This window comes from Trachemys scripta, chromosome 13, assembly GCF_013100865.1.
Source record: "Trachemys scripta elegans isolate TJP31775 chromosome 13, CAS_Tse_1.0, whole genome shotgun sequence".
Classification (NCBI taxonomy): Eukaryota; Metazoa; Chordata; order Testudines; family Emydidae; genus Trachemys; species Trachemys scripta.
This window is the reverse complement of record NC_048310.1, coordinates 33,156,488-33,179,952: the sequence shown is the minus strand read 5'-3', so window position 1 is coordinate 33,179,952 and position 23,465 is coordinate 33,156,488. Positions and strand designations below refer to the sequence as shown.

Genomic DNA, 23,465 nt, shown 5'->3' with positions numbered 1-23,465 from the left:
AATGTCTACACTGAAGTGATGCAGTTGTGCCACTGTAACATTTCAAGTGTAGACGAGCCCTTAGATTGTAAGCTCTTTGGACAGGGACCATTTTCTTGTTCTGTGTTTGTATAATGCCTAGCACAATCGGGTCCTGCTCCGTAAGTGGGGTCCTAATGTGCTACCCCAATACAAATCAATAATAATTTAATGAGTAATCACCCTAGCCTTGGGCATAGCCACCCGTGGAAACTATTCGCAGTAGTAAGAATTACTATTACTACAGTAGTAAGAACCCAGTGAATATTTGCAGGATCAGGCCCCTAACATGCTGGCTGGAGCAAGTTCCAACGTCCCTTAGGACTAGTCTACGCTGGCAAGGCAAATGTGGCTTGTGTAGTCACAGCAGAGCACTGGGAGAGAGCTCTCCCAGCGCTCTAAAAAAACCACCTCCACAAGAGGCGTAGCTCCCTGCGCAGGTAGCGCGGCTACCAGCACTGGTGCACTGTTTACACTAGTGCTTTACAACACTGAAACTTGCTGCGCTCAGGGGGGTGTTTTTTTTTCCCACCCCTGAGCGAGAAAGTTGCAGCGCAGTAAAGTGCCAGTGCAGACAAGCCCTTAGATAGAAGAAGGAAAACCCACACAGGCTTTAGGACGTGACAGCATTACATCTGCGGCCATTTCACTGTATATTGGCAGATTTTCACAACTAAATGTTGCTGTAGGTTGTTAGCCTGTAAGTTTACCATTTATGTGCAGATCTAAAGGAATATGACTTGATGAGACATGATGATTTGCACATTTAGCAGTCCTCTGGTATATTTCAATTTGATCACCATAACCGGTCTGAGAAGCTTTTCGGTCACCTCAGAACAGTGACTGTGCAAGCTATGCCATTCTCAAAGTAAGATTTATATCTACAAAATAAGGACCCCAGCATAATTTTAAGAAGCAATGTTGATTAGAGTAACGATATAATGACCATTTAAAAAAGAATCCTAAACTTATTTTCCTCTTTATAGAAGATGTTGTTTGGACTCTTAGGTAATTACAGTACTTTAATTTTAACATTTTAAACTTCTTGATTTTTGTATATAAATTACCATAGCTGTCCTACCAGGTTACTGTCCATTAGCTTGGGTAAAAAGCTGACAATGCCCTTTGGGTTTAAAACTCTGTGTTTTGAAGAAGAAGAAGAAAAGAAGACAATGACAATAGTTTGTCACTTAGACACTGAAAATAGAAAATAAGCTATTTTTAAGAACTGTTAAATATTTCTGGCTTTTCAATCATGCTGGGGCACAAAGGATAAAGTAAAAAAGAGAAGCAGATATATTTCAATTCTATTAGAAACATTGTGGGTTGGAAGGAAGTCAATGGTTGTTAAATGGAAAAGGACAAAATCAATAGGGAAAAATTTTATTTTCAGACTTCCAGGATGGTATTATAAAAAATGAAGAATTAAAAATAATATAAATAACCATTAAAAAAGGAAACACTACATATATTTAAAAAACCATTAAGAAACTGAATTGAACATATAAAGGCAAAGAAATTCAGCATTAAGGCTCTAACTCTAGACTAGATTCAACTGAGAACCTGCTGTCTCTAAAATTTGGAATAGTTCTTGTAATAAGTAATTCCCAGTTACTGTAACCCCTAGTGATCACTGGGAAGATATGACTTTAAAACAGACTATACAGAACAGCATCCAATCTCACTATGATTGCTCTGTATTTTCTAGCTGTCATAAAGCTGCCTGAAATACACAAGAGAGGGAGCAGGCCTAGATAATTGAGTTATGCCTAGAAGACCCCTCCATCCAAGATGTTCTACACAACTCTTAAAATGTTCTGGCAGTTGAACCTAGAGGACATTTATAATAATAGTGCACTCGCACAAAGCCAACATTTGATATTTTGATGCCACTGGATAGAGTGGCTTATTCTAAAAATCATTGCCTCTGATCCTATATATTTATATATACTGTACATTCTTTGTCACACAATATAACAGAATGTAGAAGGAAAATCTGACTACTTGTAAATATTTTTGGTGCTTAACTCAAAGTCTGAAGAATATGAATCATGATAAATAAAGCCATTTTAATAGCTGACATAAAGGAATATGTTTGCATTGTTAAGTACAGTGTATTGTTAAAACTACTTTCTGTACTCAATAGCCACAACAATAGGAATTTAATTCCATCCCTGTTACTTTCGGTGTGTATAGTTCAACTGCACAGAAAATGGCACAGACATATACAGCAAAGACAACCTTCTTCACCAAAAGAAGAGACTAATAACAAACCACTGAAAGTGAAGCACCGAGTCTCCACTTCAGAAGGATGCAAAATTATATCCCAAAGGATAGTCCTGAAAGAAAGCAAATGACATGAATGTGCACTTAAAGTCACTCTTGTCTCATAATTGAGATGCATCCATCTCTGAGTATATAGTTGGTCTCTAAACAATGTTGTGGCAGGGATTTTAAAAGGAATTATGTTCTTTATTTATTTCTCCAAGACAAGAGTTTCTTTAATTAATGCTGATTTTCTGCTCCCTCCTCCACTTCTATCTCTATCAAAGCTCACAAATTTGGTCAAGTATGGATCTCATAGCACTGAAAGATATAAGGAAATGGAAAACCAGTCTGTAAGTTCATTTGAAACCAAGTAATAGAGAAAACAGAGAGCAGAAGCTGTCTTCCCTCAAAGGAATCAGTAGATGAGCTCTGAGCCAGCCTGGTCCAAACACAATCAAGAGAGCTTTGAACTTGACTTTTCGTTTATTCCCAGTTTAGTTTAATGTATTGGCTTTTTCCTCAACCTGTCAGTTGTCATATTGATAGCCAGTGTTGAAGCTGAAAGGAAACAGAAGCCATTATTTATTTGATCATATATTATTGATTTCAATGATAGTGATGAGAGTAAGTATGAAATAAGGGAGATGACAAATCTTGAATTACAGAAAAGCAGGAAAAATGGACTACCAGTATTATTTTCAGAATGAATCCCAGTTTCTATTAACAACCAGCTTGTCTTATACAGCGATCATTTAATAATTGGACAGTTTTAAAATGCACAACAGTTGGACATTAGGGAAACATAACTAAGATACTAGTTGCATCATAAGATAGGCACACGGCTTAATGTTTTGTTAAGATGCTTAAACAAGATTAACGTCCAACAATCATGATGTTTTTCTGCTATTGATGCTGGCTATTTGGAAACAGTAACTTAAGTCAATACACAGGCCTCAGTGATTGACACATCATCCAGGAACTCCATTGTCAGAGCCCCACTCCTGCTTTTTTCAAATTATGCCTTTCTACTTTTTGTCTATTTTCTCAACCTCCATAATTTAAACCCAAAACTGCTGAAAAGATATGTTATACCACTATGTCTTTGGGTTCAAATGTTCAGAATTGTGCAGAAATATGTGCATATAGCCCATGTCTGCATGTTCATGTGCAGTAATTACAGAGAAAATATGGAAACACACACATTTGAAATCTTGAGCCATAATCACTTACATTTGAGGTATTAAAATATAAGGGAAGATATCTCTACTATAATATCACTCTAAAATATATAGAAAGAATTCTCCTTCATATATAGCGAGTATTTTGTCTATTCAGTTTCTTGCGTTTGTTTCAAACTAAATATAAAGAGCCAAATTTTCACCTTATTTTTCAGGACCAGCACCTGAATCTGAATCAGCAATGCAACTGCGGTCAGGTTTTGAGCTATTGTACATAATTATTAATTAGTTTTAACCACGAAGGCAAAAAACGATACAGTATGAATGTTGATAATAGTGCAGAATGGGATATTTGTATCCTTTTTCACTTTTAGCAAAGAGTTTTTCAACGGGCTCATTTTATTTGCTAAGTTGAAGGCCTCCTTGGAAACTTATAGCATATTTGTCATGGTTGCTTAAAGACCATCCATGCAAAACAAGGAACACGTTCAACCTATAAGCATATGGGGAAAACCTATTACATTTCCGTATCGGGTCATCTCAGCATAACCCTTTTGTAAGTGAGTTCTTGTCACAGGATATTTGCTTGCCTCTTTGTCATGACTGGTGGCACATATTTGGAGTTTGAGGTAGAAACCGTCAATCCAGCTCCCTATGAAATAACTTATGTGAGGGGAGAAACATCTCATAATACTTAATTTTTTTAAAAACTGCATGATGGTCCGGAATCAATCATTGCCAAGATGTCCTTTGATGAGATCTCACCATGATTGCATATGAACAAAAATGCTTGGAACTAGATCTGCTGTGGGATAACCTCATGGACTCTATAGGGTCATATTGTTAAAATGGTAAAAGATAGGTACCAAAAGTCCTATAAGGCCGATGCACATGGCATTTTCCCACCCACAAAGCAACATACTGGCAAAAAGGCAGAAAGGAAACAAACCCACTTTCATTTGCCAGTCAAACTTGCTAAGGGTGCAAAGGATAAGGGAATGGGTAGGGAGAAGGAATACACACCTTAAACTGCCTCACGTTCCCTTGTGCCACAAGATGGTGTTCGTTCTCAGGTGTGATGCAGTAAGCTAGTCTCTAAACAAGAGTGGAGGCACACAGGAAAGAAAATTAGCCATGTTAAATGGGTTAGATCTGCAGATAGGGGATGTTATCTCTGGGTTTACAGGGAAATAGTGTGAGTTTTCTCTAAATCAGTGACTTAATTTTTAATATCCTTGAGCCCAGAGGAGACCTAATCATTGAGAGATCAAAGTGTATTATAATTTATGAGCTTCTTGATGGTAGTCCTAATCTCACAGCAACAACAGAATGTTTATGATAAATTTTAGCTGGTCCCCCCCCATCATGGGAAAAGGGCCCCAGGAGCTACTTGGCACCACAGCCCTTGAACTTCCTGAATGCAAGGATTGCTGGAGGCTAGTAACAATGCAAACAGGTGAAGAAAGGTGCATGGGAGGGTACCCCTCCATATTGTCCACAAAGCCTAGGTTGTAGTGTCATTTGGGAGCACACACAAACATTGCTCTGGCATGCACTTCCATGGGCACTGTGCATGCCTCTAGGAGCTCCTGCTGGAGAGGTTTCCTCCTCTCTCCCTCTACTGCAAGCTGAATAGCCACAATTTAGCCCTTGATATCTTATACTTATACTAAGAATTTTGGACATGGCTTCCCCTTTATCTGCAGCCCTTTCATTTTTGGATATTGCTAAGGTTCAAACTTTGTGAGCAAACCTGAGCTTGCCCTATAATTTTGTGTCATCAGCTTTTGCAAGCAGGTGAAACTCAGTGGGCTAAAGTAAATTCTGCTGTGAGGTTTTGGTGTTGTTTGAGAGGGATCTGCAAACGCAAGAGAACTGAACAAAATAAAGGGTTTGCACAAACCCCAGTGAAAAGAAAGCCAAAGGTTTTGCAGAACATTGATTGCACGGAGCTGGATTGTAACCCTACAAACTAGCAGGAGTAAAGGGCAGTGCAGGAATCAGATTGTAACTCAGAGGACCTCAGTCAGGTTCCTGGCTCCCTGTCTGCACTGGTTTTGCTAATTAACCTGGTGTGTTGGGGGGTGGAGTCAAGTCTTCATCTGCTCCCTGCCCACTCTCATCCATCTGCGTAGGAGAAGGAATAGCTGACCAGCAGTGGTCGCTGTCTTCTCCAGGCTTGTACTGTCGTTAGCTTGCACAGTGGTATAAGAAGGATTAGACTCCCTCTTGCATGCACAGGGGAGTAAGAGGGCTCACAGTTGAGCCTATGGAATTGTCTCTCTTACCTTTCTCTTGTCCTAACATATTAGGAGACTATTTGAATTTGAGGCTCAGAAATAAAAGATTGAACTATAATAACATGCTTCGCTACCTCACAACTCTATTTGCATAATAGGTTTAAAAGATAATTAAATTCTACCTGAACTAAAGGGCCTGATCCAAAACCTTTTGAAGTCAATTGGCACCTTTTCATTGGCCTGAGCAGGTTTTGCATCAGACCCACTGTGCATTTTCTGCACTTGTTTCACACACAGATCTTCTGCTGAGGTCAATAGAACATCTGCGTGCAGAACACATGAACAATATGAAGGGTTCCTGTCATTTGCTGGGGAGAAGAAAGGAAAAATTGTTGCAATTGTTGGGTATATAAACCATAACATGCTTCTTTGTGGCAGTCTGAATTTTGACAAACCTAGGGGCATCTTTTCAGATTATGGATAGATACTATGATTGAAATCCAGCTGTTTGCAATAAACCAGATGATATTCAAACTGTGCTTGCCTGAGTTTTAAAATACTGGACTATAAGGAACATAAAACAATCAACATTTCAATGTCTTAGGAGTAAGTTTGGTATTTTTAAAGGGGTGAAAACAAATCTAAAGGTGGCTTTACTTTCTAAGTCCTATTTGTGGATTCCTTTGGAGCATGGATAAGAATTTCCAGTGACAGTGATGAGAAAATTAATATGATCAGTGAATCTTAAACTTGTGTCATTTTGAAATGGTAATTTGAGGCAAGTACAGATCAGTGAGATTGTAATGAAAAATAATTAGATGTATTTTTTTCACCATAGAAACCAGGTTCCTCTTAAGCAGAACAATAACACACTAGATTAACATTACACACAATAACACTACGTTAAAAGAACATTTTTAAGGTAGCAAAGTCAAGCACTCAGAAGTTAGGAAATTAGGTCAGAATTAGGGTTGCTTATGCCACCGTTCTTCAGCCCCTTTCTGTGTATGCATTTGATAGTCTTTCCTTACATGACCACATACTAGTTTTGCCACAAGATGCCTGCCTCAGTCAGTGTACAGGACGAATGGTGCTCAATTCATGAGCTGCTATTCAATATTCTATTTTCTCTTCATTGTTCAGTGTGTTGCCTCATGCCTTATTTCCTGCATGTTATTCAAACCCTGCTCTGAAGATAGAACTATTAATTTCCACGTGGGCTTTTCTATGGTGCTCATCATTACAGTATCTGAGTGGTAGACAAACATTAATTTATTTTTCAGCATCCCTGTTAAATGAGGAGGTGTTATCCTCATTTGACAGATGGGGAACTGAGGCACATTGAGTCAAAAGTATCCACTAATATTGAGTGCCCAGTTTGAGATGCCTGGGATTGAATTTTTCAGAGCACTTAGCATTATGTAGCACTTTGTGGTATATCTTCAAAGCAATGCTCCCCTTGCTCCAGTTGCTGCTGTGAGTGCTCAGCACTTCTGCAGATCAGACCCCAGCACCAGGAAAATAAGGAACACTCAATTAGTGACCACCTGAAAAGGTTTGTTTTAAGTGACTTGGCCAGTATCACACAAGAACTCTGTGGCAGAGGCAGGGGTAGAATCCAATTCCCCAGGACAACATTCAACTGCCTTAACCATGAGACCCTCTTTTCTCTTCCTGTGGTCCCATGCCACATTTTACTACCAGGGCTAAATGGGAAACCGGAATTCCATTTCATAAAAATTTTCACAATTTCAATATTTGTTTTTATTCTACATCCAAACAACACAGGGAGCTTTCACAAAAACGTGTGTGTGTGTGTGTGTGTGAGAGAGAGAGAGAGAGAGAGCTCCTCCCTAACCCCACATAGCCAAGATTTTAGGGGTCTAGGACACTCACCTTTGATGTGGAAGACCGAGACAAGACCCTACTCCAAATTAGACAGACCAACAATATGCATGTCCCACATCCCAGCTTTCATCAAAAAATTTCAATTGAGCTCTATCCCTTACACGCCTTTCAACTTCTAGAACAAATGTAACAAGGGCCCTACAGATATCATCTCCAGAGCAGGTCCAGCCTGTGAAGTTAATGAGGCAGGGGTCATGTGGAAAAAATATGTGATCATGTGATTTAAGACTGCAATGCATGTGCAATATTGGGCAGGGTCGGATTAATGCAGGGGCTTTAGGGGCTGCAGCTCAAGGCCTCTGGTAAGGGGGGCCCTGCGGTCCGGCTGCGGTCCACTGCTTCTTTTCATCCGGCCCATGCCAAGTCTCTGCGCTGTGGGCCGGACACCAGTCCCTGAGCCTCGGTGCCCCCCTGGGGCTGGAGCCATGAGCGCTAGTTCGCCAATGTGCCCCTGCAGTCCCTAGGCGAAGGGGTTCAGTGAATCTCTGCACGCTGCCCCCAGCACCAGTTCCGCAGCCCCCATTGGCCGGGTACTGCGGCCAATGGGAGCTGCGGGGGCAGCGCCTGCAGGCATGGGCAGCGTTCACTGCTCAGAGTGGCATGGCCCCTGTGCCTAGGATCCGGATATGCTGGCCACCTAGGGGAGCAGAGCAGCGCGGAGCCAGGGCAGGCAGGGATCCTGCCTTAGCCCTGCTGCACTGCTGACCAGGAGCCGCCCAAGGTAAGCACCTCTCAGCTGGAGCCTGCACCCCCTCCTGCACCCTAACCCCCTGTCCCATCCCTGGACCCACCCCAGAGCCCACCCCCCAACTAGATCTGCACCCCCCTCCCACACCCCAGTCCCCTGCCCCAGCCTTGATCCCACTCCCCCACTCCAAACCCCCAGGGGCCCCATGAAATCTAATAGCCCCGGGCCCACAGGAGAGTTAATCCAGCTCTGAAAGAGGGCCAAATTAAGATTTCACAGGCAATCCTAATTCTGGCATTTACTAACTTCTGAATGCTTGACTTTGCAACCCTGATATTCTTTTAATGTAGTTTGCCTGTAATTTCCTATAACATATAAAACAATATAGATCCTAAAAACACCTATAAAACAAAACCCAACATCCATCATATGATGTGATATATTTACACTTACAAGGTACATCAACAGGGTTGGAACATTTAGACCCACCCCACAGACCTCTGCTACTTGAATTAATGGAGTAACTGATAGCAGTAGTAGGTTGTCATCCTCTTTGTTGAACAACACCGGAGGGGGATGAGACCATTTGCCAGTGGGTTTTGCAGACATTTGCTGACAGCAAAGGAATGTTGAGACACAGAAATCTTGGGTTCCGTTCAAGGCTGCGGGGGCGAGTTTGTCTAGTGGGCACAGACTCTTCTGCACATCAGCTTCTTCCACCAAAGCTTGAATTTCTTTTGTCCCATCCCCTCCAACCTGCCTGTCTCAGCCCCGGGTATTCTGCATCCCTGGTTCCTCATCTCAGTCTTCACTCCTCAGGAGTCTCACCCAAGTGCCAGTCTCCATGTCCAGCAAGTCCTAGTCTCACCCCTCTGGACTCTCCAGACCAATCCCCTTGCCCAGCAATTCCCAGTCCTCCCCCAAACACACACTTGCCCATGTTTCCCATCCCCACAGAATCTCAGTCCCAATCTGCCTCCCAAGGGTCCTCATCCAATCTTAGTGTCCCCCAGCCCCACTCATTGTCCACTCTTTACTCACGTACTGGCTCTGGTATCTCCCCATTTCCCTGCCTAGCCACTCCCAGTCTCCATCCCAACCTAACTCCCATTCCCGGTTTCCCTTCCCTATTCCCCCCCCCCCAGCCTCAGTCTTGCCCCACCCCTTTGTCATTTTCCCAATCTACTCCCCTTTCCTCTTTCNAGGGTCCTCATCCAATCTTAGTGTCCCCCAGCCCCACTCATTGTCCACTCTTTACTCACGTACTGGCTCTGGTATCTCCCCATTTCCCTGCCTAGCCACTCCCAGTCTCCATCCCAACCTAACTCCCATTCCCGGTTTCCCTTCCCTATCCCCCCCCCCCCCGCCTCAGTCTTGCCTCACCCTTTGTCCTTTTCCCAATCTACTCCCCTTTCCTCTTTCACAGGTCCTACTCTTGCCCCTCTGCATTCAATTCAGGCAGCTGCCTGGGTCCAGCATGAGTGTCATTGAGAGTACAGGAGAGACAGTCTCCCTACTCTCAGTTCAGGTGCCTGGCAGAGCCTGCAGGAGCCCAGAGCTGCAATTGCAGGGAACAATATGCTCAATCCCAGGCTGGAGCATCCCAGTGTGGACTGAATCTTTGGGGAATCTAGCTGCAAAAATCTAACAACTTGTCTACTTTAAAGTTAATTTGGATAAAGATATGGTGTTAATTTAAAGCTTAATCACTATTCCCGAATAGCTGTAGACAAGCCTTAAGGAGTCTTTACTGAGCAGATGTGAACGGCTATTTTTCAAAGCTTATTACTTGCCCACGTTTCGGCAGATTTCCATAGGGATAGCAAAAGGCACATTCCTGACACAAAGTCTACCCCCTGCCAAATTCCAAGTCCCTGTTCCAAAGCATGGGGGCTCTAGAGCGATTCAAATTTTCCCCAGAATTTTTTAATACGGGAAATAGGACTTATTTTTCACATCTTCATTTTTGGTAATGACTCCTCTATTTTGGCTGAAGTTTTCCAAGAATATTCAGCCTGAGGTAGACCCCCAGCATGAAAAAATTATAAGCAATCAAAAACAGGGTCTATGAATGGGAACTGTCAAGCAATCTTCAAAATAGATGATGTCACTAGCTCTATAATTACCCACCCTCCAACTTTTTTTAAAATATCAACTATACAATAAACATTTGGAACCATATTTTCAGAGGAGTGGCCTAATCTATTTTAATCACCTCAATGAAGTGCCCAGATTTTCAGAGATGCACAGGACTCCTGTTGACAATCATGGGCCAAATTGCTGTCTAGAGAAAGCATCTGGACTGGGTCCACTCTTTATTCTGGATGTTGTATTTGAAGGCATCCATTTATATATATTTCTACAGTTGAGAAAAATCTACTAATTCAACTTTAAAATGTGCATTAAAAAATGCTTTTATGAACTACAGTGGGGCATTCTGGCAGACTAATTTCTGTCTAGAAACTGGAATAGGGTGTATTAAATCCAGCTTGTAATTCCAACCCGTTAGAAAGCTGAATCTGAAAGGTCACATAACGAGGAATGTGTCTGGGGAGCTAGAGAAGCAAACTGTTAGTGCAAATCCAGTACATTCATTTCATAATAACATTTCATGACATTTTATTAGCACTCCACTTACTTCTTTAAAGGTCCCACGCACGTTCAGAAATTTATAGATAATGTAGGCAGGCACCAGGATCATTGAAGATAATGCTATTCCCCAGCCAATGCGATTTGCCCAGAGCGGGAAGGTGTAGTCATCATATGTCAGAGGTTTGAAGTTTATAATACTGACTATCACCACAAACTAAGGAAGGAAAAATAGAAAGAACCACAATTTTAGTCCTTTGGAAAAACTCCAAGTGGAAAACAAGCCTCATCTATTAGATCAGGCAGGCTGCCCAGTTCAAAGGGGATACTTAGACCTGTACAATAGGCCCTACCTTCAGCCTGTTTACAATGTGTCCCTTTTAGAGGACAGTGTGGAACCACTTAGGGCACTCACGAATGATGTTAATGGTCAGAAAAATCATAAAATTCCAGCCAGGCTATTTGTATCTGCGCTGTGTACTAGTGAACCTCACCAGCAGACTACACGCTGCTGTGGAAGGGGGATTTCCTCCTCCTTCTGAAGCAGACAGGGGAGGCTGACTTGTTATTCTGTAGTTTAAACTAGAGTTAGAGATGGGGACGTTCTTAAGGCTGAAGTCATGGGTCCCGGACAGGACTATAGGCAGAGATTTTCAAAGGGTCCCTGAGGACTCCTTAAGATCCCTCTTTGTCCTTTTCCCCAGGGGTTCTAGTAATGCTTCCAGGGCCGGCTTTAGGACCTGCAGGGACTGATTCGAATACCCGGCGGCATTCCAGGTCTTCGGCAGTGGGGGGTCCTTCACTCGGCTCTGGGTCTTCCATGGCACTGAAGGACCCCCCCCCCGGCCGCCAAAATGCCGCCGAAGACCCAGAGTGGACCGCCACTGGGTGAGTAAAAAAAAAAATTAAAAATTAAAAAGGTGCCTAAGGAGTGGGGCCATCTTAGGCGCGGGGCCTGATTCCAGGGAATCGGCCTAAAGCCAGCCCTGAATTCTTCATAAGGATGGGACTGTCCCTGCTAGACTGTTATTAAATATTTGTTGCCCGTGTAGATACTTACAGACTGTAATCAAGTCAACCCTTAAGCTTCTCTTTGTTAAAATAAACAGATTAAGCTCTTTTAGTCTATCACTATAAGGCAAGTTTTCTAATCATTCATGTGGCTCTTCTCTGAACCCTCTCTAATTTATCAACATCTTTCTTAAAATTGTGGGCATCAGAACTGGGCACGCTATTCCAGCAGTAGTTGCACCACTGTCAAATATAGAGGTAAAATAACCTTTCTACTTCTACTTGAGATTCCTCTGTTTGTTCATCCAAGGATTGCATTAGCACTTTTGGCCACAGTGTCACATTGGGAGCTCTCGTACACCATGAGCCACAAATCTTTTTCGGATAGAATCCCCTATCCTATGAGTATGACCTACATTCTTTGTTTCTAGATGTATACATTTACTCATACTAAAATGCATATTGTTTGCTTGCACCCAGTTTACCAAGTAATCCAAATCCCTCTGACACAGTGACCTGTCCTCTTCATTATTTTACCACTTCCCCCATTTTTTTGTGTCATCTGCAAACTGTATCTGTGATGATTTTATGTTTTCTTACTGGACATTGATAAAAATGTTAAACACTGGGTCAAGAGCTAATCCCTGTGGGAACCCACTGGAAACACAGCCACTCAATAGTTTCCCATTTACAATTACATTGTGAGACCTATCAGTTAGCCAGTTTTTAATTCATTTAATGTGTGCCATACTCAGTTTATATCATTAGAAAGGTTTCTCAAGTGTGTGTCCCCAGAATTGCCATTAGCCCAGTGGTTACAGCATGGATGTGGGAAACCCAGATTCAAGTCTCTGCTCCAATCCAGGCAGAGCAGGAACTTGAGCTTGGGCCTCCCACACCACATATGAGTGCTCTCACCACCAGGCTATTTGCTATTATTGACTAGTCTCAGATTGGATTCGGTGTGTGTTGGTTTTATTTTGTGACAAAAATGGAAAGGTTTCTAGTTTCATCCTGATGTGGATATGGAGTGGGACAGTTTTTGAAATTTTGAAAATGTTTGTGGGTCAGGAAAACCATTACTCTAGGAAAAAAGCCTTGGTGGGGAAAAAAGCTCTTCTGGCTAAAGATTTTTGGGATAGCTTGGCCAGATGTTCCACTCTCTCAATGTACAGCAGCACTTTCTATCCACTTAAACAAATAAGATGCTTGAGGGTATTTTTTTTTTCTAGCTGCTGCTCCATGTTGGACATGAGCTACTGAAAATTGAAAAGCTCAGCCACTCTTATGCCCATCACAATGTATCTTCCTTGGATTGTGTGTCCTACTGAAAGAACGTTAGATTTCTAATACAATGCAGGCTAGAAACATTCTGAATCACTTATTGATTCAGTATAATATGTTTGAGTTTTGTTAGATATTGTAGTACAATACCAATAGAATCAGTCACCAGAAATGTCTTTAAATGTTGTATTTGTCAGAAGATAAATTGGATGACTATCAGTATGTGTATATAATCTCAATGTGCAAAGTACATTGGTAATTTCTTTTTGTCCCCCTGGCTATTCCACCTTGGGCCATGCAACTACTTCAGATTAAAATGTTCAGCGACTGAGGGGTTCTCTACACTTGAAGGGCTACAGAAGCACTTCAGTGTAGACACTACTACGCTGATGGGAGGGGTTCTCCCACCATCATAGGTAATCCACCTCCCCAAGAGTTCATAGCTAGGTCAACAGAAGAATTCTTCCGTCAACTTAATGCTGTTTACACAGGGACTTAGCTCGGTTTAACTACGCCGTTCAGGGGTGTGTAGTTAAGCCAAAGTAATTTTCTAGTGTAGACCAGGCCTAGAATGTCAAAGGCTACTGAGATAGCTTTTTCAAATCAGCAAGAATGCCAGAAATGCTATATACTCACAAATGTTGGTTCATCTAGTGATGTTTTTGGCTGGCATTCAATAGCTGTGAGAAATGTGGGGATAATGTTTCAACAAGAGACTTCCTAATGCTAACATAGATATGTGGATATCTAAAACTCCTAAGATAAATGTTTGATCTAGTATCCTATGGAAAGACCTGTATATATTTAGGAACATAGGAATTGCTATACTAAATTAGAACAGGGAGCCTTCTAATCCATTATCCTGGACAGTGGTCAGTACCAAATGCTTCTGAGGAAAGTGAAGGACCCCTGCACTAGGCAATTATGGGGTAGCCTTTCCCCAGGTAAAATTTTCTCTTAAAAACCACTTGTTAGAGGCTGGTTTATGTTGTGAAGCATGCAGGTTTACATCCCTTCCAAAATTCTTTTAAAATTAAATATTTAACTATTCTAATAATAGTTATATTTATTTTATAATTTATGTATTATTATTATTATTCAATAATATTTGAATCCTGCAAAGTTCTTAGCCTCATTGATCTCATGTGGCAATGAGTTCCACAGGGTATGTTGTGTTAAAAAAACTATTTCCTTAATCAGCTTTGTATTTGTTGTCTTGTTCTTTCATTATAAGAGACGGCTAGCAGAAGTTCCTGATCTACCTTCTCTGTGCCATTCATTATACCGTATAATTTATAGCTCCTCTTATTAATATCCTGTAAATTAAACAATTCCACTCTTTTCTCACTGTCTCTAAGCCCCCTCTAATTCTGCTACATCTTTTCAATTCAGATTTTCCCTCTGGTTTAAAACAAATAACAACAAAAAGCATTTCCATTGCTTTTTCACAATTTATAATGGAGACAAAATATAGGTTAAAAAAATTGTATGGACTATGTTTTTCCCCTAATAAATCATGCTTACAGTGTCCATATAACCTTTTAAGACACCTGAAAAAACCCAGACTATTAGAATCAAGCTACTCAACGTTCTCTAAAATGTGTGTACTCTCCCCACAGGTATTAGAAAGTATCTGTATATAGTAGTTACACTCAGTCAATGATTGACAATATTGGACTTTAATTCTGGAGGTCTTCTAGGACTGTATGCATGGCTAGAGGATGCAGCATCCACTGATCCAGAAAGGTGCATATTTTCATGTTTACAGTAGATATTAAAGCATATACTTTAAGCGAGATTAACAATTCTTTTTTAATTCGCTTTCCAATTACCACCTACCTACACTGAAGGTGGGTAGTTATCTAACCCTGACCATGCAGTTCATCACCAAGTAATTTAGAGAACGATTGGTAACATATTTATACCAGAATAAGCTTATTTGGAAAGACAGTGACCATTATGCTGCATCCCACATCCTACACACAGACATCTGTGAGCAATTGTGTGATTAAAAATAGAGCTGAGGTTACATCCCAAATACCCAAAATTCCTGGTAGCCAGGAAAACACCATTAGAACATCTTTCATTTACTTCCCTACAGCTAGGTTTGTGCTGTAAAATTGAATCCAGAACTTGGCTTCCCATTCTCAAAAGTTGGGTTGCAGGGAGTGTGGTACACAAGAAAGCTAGATCCAGCATTTTCATTCAAACTATTGTTGATTGGGATCTGGGATCCAAAAATGTGTGTGGATTTGGTTGCAGGATCTATCCTTGAGGGTCACAATTTATACTAAGTTTATATTTATAACTAGTGTTTAAAGGGCTACTAAATGGTTAATCAATTGTAAGAGCATTTAACAGGTCAATAGGTAGGTTATGTAACAATGATTTATAACCATCTCTATATAGCTTCTACTGATGTGGTTATAATCATCTTCAACATACAGTCCTCATGTCTGTAACATATTTATAACATCTTTTGATCATTCATTAACCTTCTATAAAACACCTACAAATGGAACATTAATATAAAGTACGACTGACTGACTTCAGTGTATGCTTCATTGGCTCATTACTGATTGGATGTTATCAGATGCTAAGTATGCTATTAAAATGTTTTCCCTTTTAAAAATGTGTTGGTGTATCCCATCATAAATATGTCTCGATAAGAATGCCTTGTGTCATTAACTGTTTGATACCTAGTTTTCAACTTTGAGACGATATCTGATCCAGATTTGATGTAGCTATTTGGCAGATCGCTACTGCTTTCAATTTTAAATTGAAAGCATAAACTTTAATGCAACAGAAAATATCCTAGGTCACAATGATGTCAAAATCTCCATATATTCACCATGACCTTTTGATCTACAAATAACCTGGAGTGAATGTATAAATACCCAATATAAAACTGCAGTTTAGTTCCAACTCTAACCTTTACATAAATCTACCAAATGCTACCTTCATATTTCAGGGAGAAAAAATCCTCAAATGTAATGAAACGTCTGTTTATTTTCCCTAATACACGTCCGAAGGCTTACAAGCTATATTTAATGTGTCTCCTCTCTATGTCACACAGCTAACCATTTGGAGTAATTGCACCCTACATATTCTAATGCGTTAGTCCACATTTGTGATCTTCATACCCTCCAAAAAACAAAATACATTAATAACTGAATTATGTTCTTTAGTACATATATAACAAATAGTTGTAAAATTTTATATGTAGTCACATTCTTGTGCATATTGTTGTGGTTTTACTATTCAAAAACAAGCACATACATAAATGGTAGTGCCTCAAGAAGTTATGTGCTTAGTTGACACATATTAGTTTAATGATGGCTGAGCGAAATTTAGCACTGAATAAACCCTCCCCCCCAAAATATTTATTTGCCTAAAACATTAGGTATAAACATCACCACTCCATATTGAGTTATTTATCTTACATTTTGGGGTGGGACCTGAATTGGCAGCATGTTATTTGTGTTGAGATTAAGTTGATTGGAAAACTGCATTTGTACATTTTGCTCTGAATGTTACAAATATGATCGTTTCAGTGGTATAATCATTAAATAGTTTCACTTTGTACTGTGTGTATTACACTTTTGAACTCCATCAATGAAATATCAATAGGAAACATATTGGATACTGCTTTTACCAGTTATGTTTCACCTTTTTGCACTAAGCATTTGCCTATCAAAAGTTGAACTAAATTATAGTCAATGGCGTTACTCATCAAAAGATAAACACCAAAGCCCCAATAGCTACAAGGAAACATTTCTCCCCTTGGACAAGCTATTGCAAAATTGTATTTCAGGAGTTTTACATCTTCCACTGAAGCATCTGATATTGACTGTTGTTAGAGAGAGAATATTGGACTAGATGCTAGATTTGGTTTGACCCAGTATGGCAATTCCTATGTTTCGTTCCTTATGGAGGGCAACTGCAGTTCTGTATACTCTGGCAACAGCTGGAATCATGTACCTGATTACTCTATAGATTTCGTTGTGGGGAGGAAAGGGTTGTTCTTTTGGTTATTTTTTAAACCAATTTGATTGACATCTGCTGGGCATCACTGAAGTCATAATGAGACATACACCTCTACCCCGATATAACACGACCTGATAAAACATGAATTCGGATATAACGCGGTAAAGCACTGCTCCGCGGTGGTGGGGCTGCGCACTCCGGCAGATCAAAGCAAGTTCGATATAACGCGGTTTCACCTGTAACGCAGTAAGATTTTTTTGGCTCCCGAGGACAGCGTTATATCGGGGTAGAGGTGTATTTATCCTTGAAGTGGAAGCACAGAATCACAACCAGTGATGGGCAGAAGATCCAGAATAAACAAAGGTAACTCAGATTCAGTTTCCATCTGTAATCATATAATTCCTTCCAGACAGTACATGCAGCATTTTCTTTAATCTCCAGTAACTGGGTAGAGTTAGCTTTAGCCTTTTTGTCGTTTTTGGTTTTTTTGGTAACATCTCTGACTTCATTCGTAACATTAGTCACTGATTGAGAGTAGCAATTTCACCTTTAAATGAAAGATATTGTGGTTAAAAATCAGGGAATAAAAATCAGGTTCTCTCCCCAGCTTTATCACAGACATTCTCTGAGATCCAGGGAATGTGATATAAACACTCGCTGCCTCCATCTCTCTATCTGGATAACAAAGATAATATGTACTTGTGCCAAGGGTGTTGTGGGAGCCTTAATTAGTTTTGTGTAAAGAACATTGAGATCCTTGGATGGAAAGTGATGCATAATAGGGTACATCTACACTACAGGGGGGAGTCGATTTAAGATACGCAAATTCAGCTACGTGAATAGCGTAGCTGAATTCGACGTATCGCAGCCGACTTACCCCGTTGTGAGGACGGCGGCAAAATCGACTTCTGCGGCTTTTTGTCGGCGGCGCTTACTACCACCTCCGCTGGTGGAGTTAGAGCGCCGATTCGGGGATCGATTGTCACGTCCCGATGGGACGCGATAAATCGATCCCTGAGAGGTCGATTTCTACCCGCCGATTCAGGCGGGTAGTGTAGACCTAGCCATATATACAAAGTATTATTGCAGCTAATGGTTTTGATCAAAATTGGGCAAAACTGGTGACATTTCTTCCAGGAAGTTTCTCTCTCTGGCTTTGACTAGTCATTTTGTGTAGTTTTTAAGTCCTCAGAATTGAACTTCCCTGAAACTGCAAATGCCCAAAACATTATACAGATCAGTTTGCAGATAATACTAACAAATTTGAAGCTGTCATTTTATACATTCAAAATTTTGTACAAAAGTACTAGGACAACTACCATCTTGGGCTTATGGAGAGGAGACAGGGAGGGGAAAAAGCCCCCACAGATTCTCTCACCCTCATATCAAACATGCTTCCAGAGGCACAACTGGTCAAAAGGAGGTGGAAATGTACCATCGTATGATGAAGGCGGACCAGGTGCAGCTCATGCCAAGGCCCCAGACTTTATTGAACACTTACAAATGCATAGCTGGAAACCAGCCTTGCTTACTTGTGTGTTAGCATTATCAGAATAGATATTAGATGTTAAATTGATAAAAATGTATTTAGTGTTAGACTTTATATAATGCTTGTAGGACCCTGCATTATTGATCTCACTTATAACCCCTATAGCCTGTGGTATAAAGTTATATTGAGTGTTTGCATTGTAAACCTCTGTAATTGTGTAACTCACTGCACAGGAAAAGAAGCATTAATTAAGGGAAAATGCTCATCCTGAATACAATCAGATGACCCATTGAAGGCAAATGAGGCATTGTGTAGCATCAAAGGACAGAGGCTGTGTTGACTGCATTCCTCATATCCTCCAGGAAGGACAGACCTACTCATGAACTCATCCCATCAGCTTTGGACTCTGTAGTGGAGGGGATAAAAACCCCTGAGAAGGGGAAACTGAGGCTATGTCTACACCGATGCAGCTGCACCACTTCTGGTGAAGATGCTCTAAACCAAGCAGTGAAGAGCCTTCCCATTGGCCTAATAACTCCTGCCTCTGCGAGAGGTGGTAGCTCTCCTGCTGACATAGTGCTGTCTGTGCCAGTGCTTAGGTTGGTATAAACTTATGCTGCTCAGGGGTGTGGATTATTCACACCCCTGAGTGACCTAAATTATACCTCAGTAATCTATAGTTTACACATAGCCTGAATCTCTTTTATGCTGTCTGGATTCCGAGGGACAAGGATTCTATAAGTATTGAGATCCCCATGTTTGGTGTGGGGTAGCCTTGAAAGACACTTTGGTTTGACAGATTACTACAGCTCTGTCACTTTTTGAATCACAGACTGAAACTCATGTGTGTACATATGCTTGTTTGCATTAAGCTGTAAGTAAATGGGAACAGGTAGAAGCCCATATCCTGCTGCAGTGGAATTTCTGACTCTACAGGACTGAGGACTTGAACAACCAGGAACTTTAGTTGTACTGTACAAGAGGATGATTGCCTGCAATAGAGTCATGTGTCAGATAAAGCAGGTAGCTGGGGAGTCTAGGCCTCTATTTCATTTCCAGTGGAGTTCTCTTCAGGAGCACAGGTCCTGACACTTTAGATTTCCTTTCCTTCCCTCCCGCTACCATTCGTGTTCCCAAGAAGGAAGTCAGCCTAAGAGGGGTGTGATTATAAAATGGAATTCATGGCAGCTGAAACGCAGGAAGTGAATTTGAAGCTGGGGGCATAATGGCTGTTTTTGGTAAGACAGGACATTAACTTGACCTATAACCCAATAAGACACCAAGCATTCATCAGCCTTATAGTCTGTACAGTGACCAGAGGAGAATACACCTCTATCCTGATATAACGCGACCCGATATAACACGAATTCTGATATAACGCGGTAAAGCAGCGCTCCGGGAGGGGGCGGGGCTGCGCACTCCGGTGGATCAAAGTAAGTTCGATATAACGTGGTTTCACCTATAACGCGGTAAGATTTTTTGGCTCCTGAGGACAGCGTTATATCGGGGTAGAGGTGTAAAATGAGAAATATGTAAACCTCAGCGTTAATATAAACACATACCATCATACACACACTAGTTCTCCAAGCCAACTTCAATATAGCCAATAGATCTACATACAGATTTGATGATGGAGAAACCTCAAAGGATTAAAATGTTTAGTTGAACCAGTTGAGGACCCTTCCAGGCCAAATGGCCTTTCAATACCATACAGTTAACCTCTAGCTCCTAACTGGTGTTCACAAAAAAAGAATTTGAGGACTGTACCTCTCCTTCCTTCAACACACACACATTCACAGTGTCTTGGATAGGGAGAGCATTCCCACCATCTGGGTTACCAAGCAGAGTCACTATCTCCTAAACCAGTTTGGAGAGAAGGGGCTACAAGTGATGCCTACAACTGATTTGGTGGTCTTGACCACTAACCATTTTTTTTTCCTGTCTGACAAATTTCACCCAAAATGCAGCCTCTCCAAATGTGAAAATGAGTCAAAATGGCTTCTGCTATCCTGGCTGACAACATTGGGGATAACCGCGAGTAACAGGGCCAGCCTTAGGGTCCAGTAATCAGGAAAGTTGCTCTGGACACCTGGTTCTGGGGATGCCAAATTTAACATCCAGGGTGTGTGTCTGCATCAAAATTGGGTGGGCAGAGTATTTGTTTTGTACTGCTCAGCTGTTTGGGTAGCACTGAAAATCTATACTGCCCTGGGCAACAAAACATGTAGCGTAGGCCCTGATGAGTAATGTTATGAATTTGCTTAATATCTTGCTTTTAGTATGAATAAGCTGGTAGGAAGCCTCCTCATAGTGTTCTTTCCATGACAAAATAAATAAATAAATCATCTCTTACCAATAAAAAAGCAGGGCTAACAAATTTCCAACACAGTCGCCAGTAGAGGCCCGGTTTGAAGCCCATCATTTGCTGGATGTCTTCACTGAATCTGTCCACACCTGCAAGTTAAACACAAACAGAAGAGACACAGACTTCAAGTTGGCAAAAATGAGTAGACAGTGGCAAAAAACCAAACATATTTGTTATTTGTAGTCTCAGAAAAATATAAGTGAGTTACTTCCAAACCAGAAATAATGTAAGGATGAAATGCTGACCCCATTTTAGCTAACAGGAATTTTGAAATTGAGTTCAAAGGGGCTGGGGTTTCTCTCTAATTGTCTATTCACATGATACTCTAATTGTAAATCCCACGACTACTGAGAAAGACATAAATTTATTTAGGCATAAGCTTTCGTGGGCTAAAACCCACTTCATCAGATGCATGCAGTGGAAAATACAGTAGGAAGATAGATAGATATACAGAGAACATGAAAAAATGGGGGTTGCCATACCAACTCTAACGAGAATAATCAATTAAGGTGGGATATTATCAGCAGGAGAAAAAAAAAACTTTTGTAGTGATAATCAGGATGGCCCATTTCAAACAGTTGACAAGAAGGTGTGAGTAGCAGTAGGGGAAAAATTAGCATGGAGAAACAGTTTTTAGTTTGTGTAATGACTTTATTCAAGCCTAATTTAATGGTGTCCAGTTTGCAAATTAATTCCAGTTCTGCAGTTTCTCGTTGGAGTCTGTTTTTGAAATTTTTTTGTTGAAGAATTGTGACTTTTAGGTCTGTAATAGAGTGACCAGGGAGGTTGAAGTGTTCTCTGACTGGTTTTTGAATGTTATAATTGTTAGAGTTAGTATGGCAACCCCCATTTTTTCTATGTTCTCTGTATATCTATCTATATATATATCTTTCTACTGTATTTTCCACTGCATGCATCTGATGAAGTGGGTTTTAGCCCACGAAAGCTTATGCCCAGATAAATTTGTTAGTCTCTAAGGTGCCACAAGTACTCCTTGTTCTTTTTGCTGATACAGACTAACACGGCTACCACTCTGAAACCTGAGAAAGACATGTTGAGCTTCATTTTCACTTAAGCCACAACACATTTCAAACATTGAAATGGCAAAATGAATACAGATGCTTTTTTTATTATGGCTGTGGGCTATTCTACTTGTAGTCAAATTACACAACTCACTCATACTCGTATACAAAAACCCACAAATAAATAAGGCGCTGATTGTAAAGTAAATCCACATATTTGTAACTCTTCAGAGGAGCTACCAGTTCCACTTTTTTCAGCGCAGTGTGAAGAAATACACATTGTCTTTGTAATGCATGCCGTTTCATCTTTCAGTAACCTTCTCTAGAATCTGTCTAGGTGCTTATCTTTCAGTTTAGATGTGTGCCATAACTTAAGAATATAAGCCACTACACTGGATCACACCATGGTCCATCTTGCCCAATATCCTGTCTCCATGCTAGAGGTTCAGGGGGATTGTACAGACCAGGGCAATTATGGAGTGATCCACTCCTGTCTTCCACTCCCAGCTTCTGATAGTCAGAGGTTTAGGGTAGAGACCTACACAGGACTAGTGTAGAACCCTGCAGTGAGTCTGGGATCCTGTGGGTTCCACAGGACCCACTGCCATATAGCAGGTGCAAGTGGGAGTAGGATTAAAGAATAGTCCCATGCAGGGCTCTAGTTTAGGGTTTCCCCGAGCATGGTGGTGTTTCCTTCACCAGCTTGGCTCATAGCCATTGCTGGGCCTATCACCTATGAATTTATCCAGTTCTTTTTTGAAACCAGTTATACTTTTGGCCATCACAACATTCCATGGCAACGACTTCCACAGCTGAGTTGTGCCTTATGTGAAAAAGTTCTTTCTCTTGTTTGTATTAAACCTGCTGCCTATTAATTTCATCAGGTGACCCCTGGCGGTTGTATCATGAGAAGGGGGTAAAAACACTTCTCTATTCACTTTTTCCACACCATTCATGAGTGTATAGACTTTGATCATATCCCCCCTTGGTCATCTCTTTTAAGCTGCCCAGCCCGAAGCGTTTTAGTATCTCTTCCTATGGAAGCCTTTCCATACCCTTGATACTCTTTGTTGCCCATCTCTGAACCTTTTCCAGTTCCACTATACATTTTTTGAGATGGGGCAACCAGAATTGTCCACCAAGGGGGGACACATCATAGCATTATAGAGTGGCATTACGCTATTTTCTGTCTTATTTTCTATCCATTTCCTACTATCTCCTAATATACTGTTGGCCTTTTTGACTGCTGCTGTGCACTGAGCTGATGTTTTCAGAGAACTAGCCACGGTGATGCCAAGATCTCTTTCCTGGGTGATAACAGTGTATTTAGACCCTATCGTTGTATGCGTATAGTTAGGGTTGTTTTTTCCACTGTGCATTACTTTGCACATATTAATGTTGAATTTCATCTTCCCTTT

At 40.9% G+C, this 23,465-nt stretch overlaps 1 protein-coding gene across 1 annotated transcript in view; it reads right to left on the bottom strand.

Moving 5' to 3' along the window:
* Positions 1-553: 553 nt before the first annotated feature.
* The window catches only part of SLC6A2 (solute carrier family 6 member 2), a 105,395-nt gene continuing 82,483 nt past the window's right edge, over positions 554-23,465 (bottom strand). The window contains exons 11-14 of the mRNA XM_034788775.1: positions 21,014-21,114; positions 10,939-11,106; positions 4,488-4,559; positions 554-2,844 (exon numbers count right to left, since the gene is read on the bottom strand). Of these exons, the coding sequence (XP_034644666.1) occupies positions 2,821-2,844; positions 4,488-4,559; positions 10,939-11,106; positions 21,014-21,114 (365 nt within the window). The 3' untranslated portion in view covers positions 554-2,820. The remainder of the gene's footprint in view (positions 2,845-4,487; positions 4,560-10,938; positions 11,107-21,013; positions 21,115-23,465) is intronic.